The sequence below is a fragment of the Beauveria bassiana genome, assembly GCF_000280675.1.
Source record: "Beauveria bassiana ARSEF 2860 unplaced genomic scaffold BBA_S00067, whole genome shotgun sequence".
Taxonomy (NCBI): domain Eukaryota; kingdom Fungi; phylum Ascomycota; class Sordariomycetes; order Hypocreales; family Cordycipitaceae; genus Beauveria; species Beauveria bassiana.
In genome coordinates this window covers 8,360-10,466 of record NW_007930902.1, presented here as the reverse complement: position 1 = coordinate 10,466, position 2,107 = coordinate 8,360, and the positions used below count along the sequence as shown (strand labels likewise).

General features: G+C 53.8%; 1 protein-coding gene across 1 annotated transcript; it reads left to right on the top strand.

Moving 5' to 3' along the window:
• Positions 1-13: 13 nt before the first annotated feature.
• BBA_09779 (uncharacterized protein) lies at positions 14-1,039 on the top strand (the record flags this gene model as incomplete). The annotated part of the gene is made up of 3 exons (XM_008604876.1): positions 14-344; positions 408-463; positions 512-1,039. The coding sequence occupies 3 exons, from the start codon at positions 14-16 to the stop codon at positions 1,037-1,039; spliced, it is 915 nt and encodes a 304-aa protein (XP_008603098.1).
• Positions 1,040-2,107: the final 1,068 nt, after the last annotated feature.

Sequence of the window (2,107 nt, the reverse complement as noted above, 5' to 3'; positions counted from 1 at the left end):
CCCACAGAGCGGAATGACGAAGACGTTGATCCGGCCGCTGCTTCCTTCGGCCATGACCGCCGGCGAGCTGGAGAGGCAGACGATCGTAGTGCGCCGGAGCCGGAAGAAGGGGCCGGTTGTTCAGACGAAGCAGGCAGTCGATCAGAATAAGTTCCGCCCGCGGTTCGCTTTCTTCACCGGCCCTCACGGCCGGAGCGTGAATCATAGAAAGTTCGAAACCGTTGTTCTAATCGCAAGCGGCTTTGGGTACTGGTCCTTGGATGGATACTTGGAAGACATGCTGCGGACCGAGCGCGCAGCCACGAGGACACGAAAGATCGTACTGGTCTATAGAGGCAAGCCGCGTAGGTCCCCTCTCAAAGGTCTGCAGCGCACTCAGCTCACTCTGTGAAAAGCATTGATGATAGAAGACGCGATGAACAAGAGGCTGCGGGATGATGCGCACAGTTCTGACGATAGCCTGGTATGGAGACCCACCACCTCTCGACATTGGGCCTAACTCTAAGCATAGAAACTGCGCTTGCGAGTGATCTTCTACCCGGCGAACCGCATGAAAAACGCAATGCAGGACGGCGACAAGTTTAGCGATATGACTGAGCTGGCCAAGATGAACAAATTTCGGCCCGCGGAGAACATGGAGAAATACAAGGTCACGAACGACACGGGCAAGGTGACCGGGCTTGAGGTCGGGAACAAAGGCCGTCTTACTTTCTGGCCAGGACCACTTCCTCTCAAAGACGTGGTGGAAAACCCCTCCGTGTTCGAAAACGGCGTGAAGTTCACGACAGGTCAAAGCTCGTTTGACGATGAGTCTACAGACGGCACCAATACTTTGATTCTAGCATCCGCCGAGAATCAACTTGTTGATGAGCTAAAGCAGGTTGTGGTCACGTCAAAGAAGAGAATGCATCTACATGTGCTGGATTTTATCCCTCCACAGTCTCTGGAACACGGTGATGACGAGTTCGAGGTTCGTCGGGTACAGTCGCCAGTTGACACGTCGGGCCCAGGAGGTTTACCGACCACGAGGCGGAGATGATAGCCGGCTCGAGTACAGCGCCAGTGGTCCGCTCTGGCTTTCGTTCAACGATCCGCAGCAGACGAGAAGGACACAAGCATGCAATAGATCAATCCAGAGAATACATTCACATACTAATAATATCCCTCTACGCAAGACTCTTGTGCAGTATCACGGGCACTTCAAGCCGACTGCATCGCCATAGAATCAGTAATTTCCTGTTCTGCTACCACCCGTACGTGGTGAGAAGTTGCTCAACCTGCTTGCTCCACACCAGTGGTCTTTTCCAGATGCATGTAGACTCTGGCTTACCCGTGATGCCAGCCTATGTCCACCGGTAGCTACAAGATGCCAATAACAGCAAGTGCTTTCATGTGCCCTGCCGCTGCCTAAGCCAATAGTCGCTCACGAGTTTGTGGCTGTACAAGTCCTCGTCTGATATCCAGCCAGGGCAGAGGTACCCTTCCCACAAAACTGCGTAGTGTACATCTCCGTAGGCGTCCTCGTGGTGCCCGATCACGTTTCTGATCATCTTGTGGGCCGGGTCGCCAAGGCGCGGTCTCTGCCTGATGTCGTACCAGAGCTCAAGCGAAAAGCCTGTGTCCAGAACCCAGAGTAGCGCTGGCGGGGGTGATGACCAGTCTTTCTCGTCTACCATCTCAGCCAGTACACCCCTGAATACGTAGGAAGATATTTCAACTGTCAGAAGCGCCTCGAGAAGGTACAGATTGGAGGACCACGGGCAGCTGATGGGTCGCCGTAGAGGCAGATCCCGATGGACAGTCATGAGATTTGGCAGAAGACCGCCACCGCTTGCAAGCTGCCAGGAAGATGGATTATGCCGATACATACAGCAGTGGGCTTCTATGTGCCTTTATAGCATTACGCCACGAAAAAGAGGCGTTGCGCGGCCAATTTTCACCGTCGTGAGAACCTCATAAGAAGACCTTCCCAGACAGAAAGCGTTCCGGCTCAAACCGAACTAGCTACATTATGGCCCATTTCAATCCATCTGATCATGCTGCGCAGGTGTCTCAAAACACAGTGACGTCTGTCTGGGACGGAAGCACTACTCTGTCCGCCTGTGCT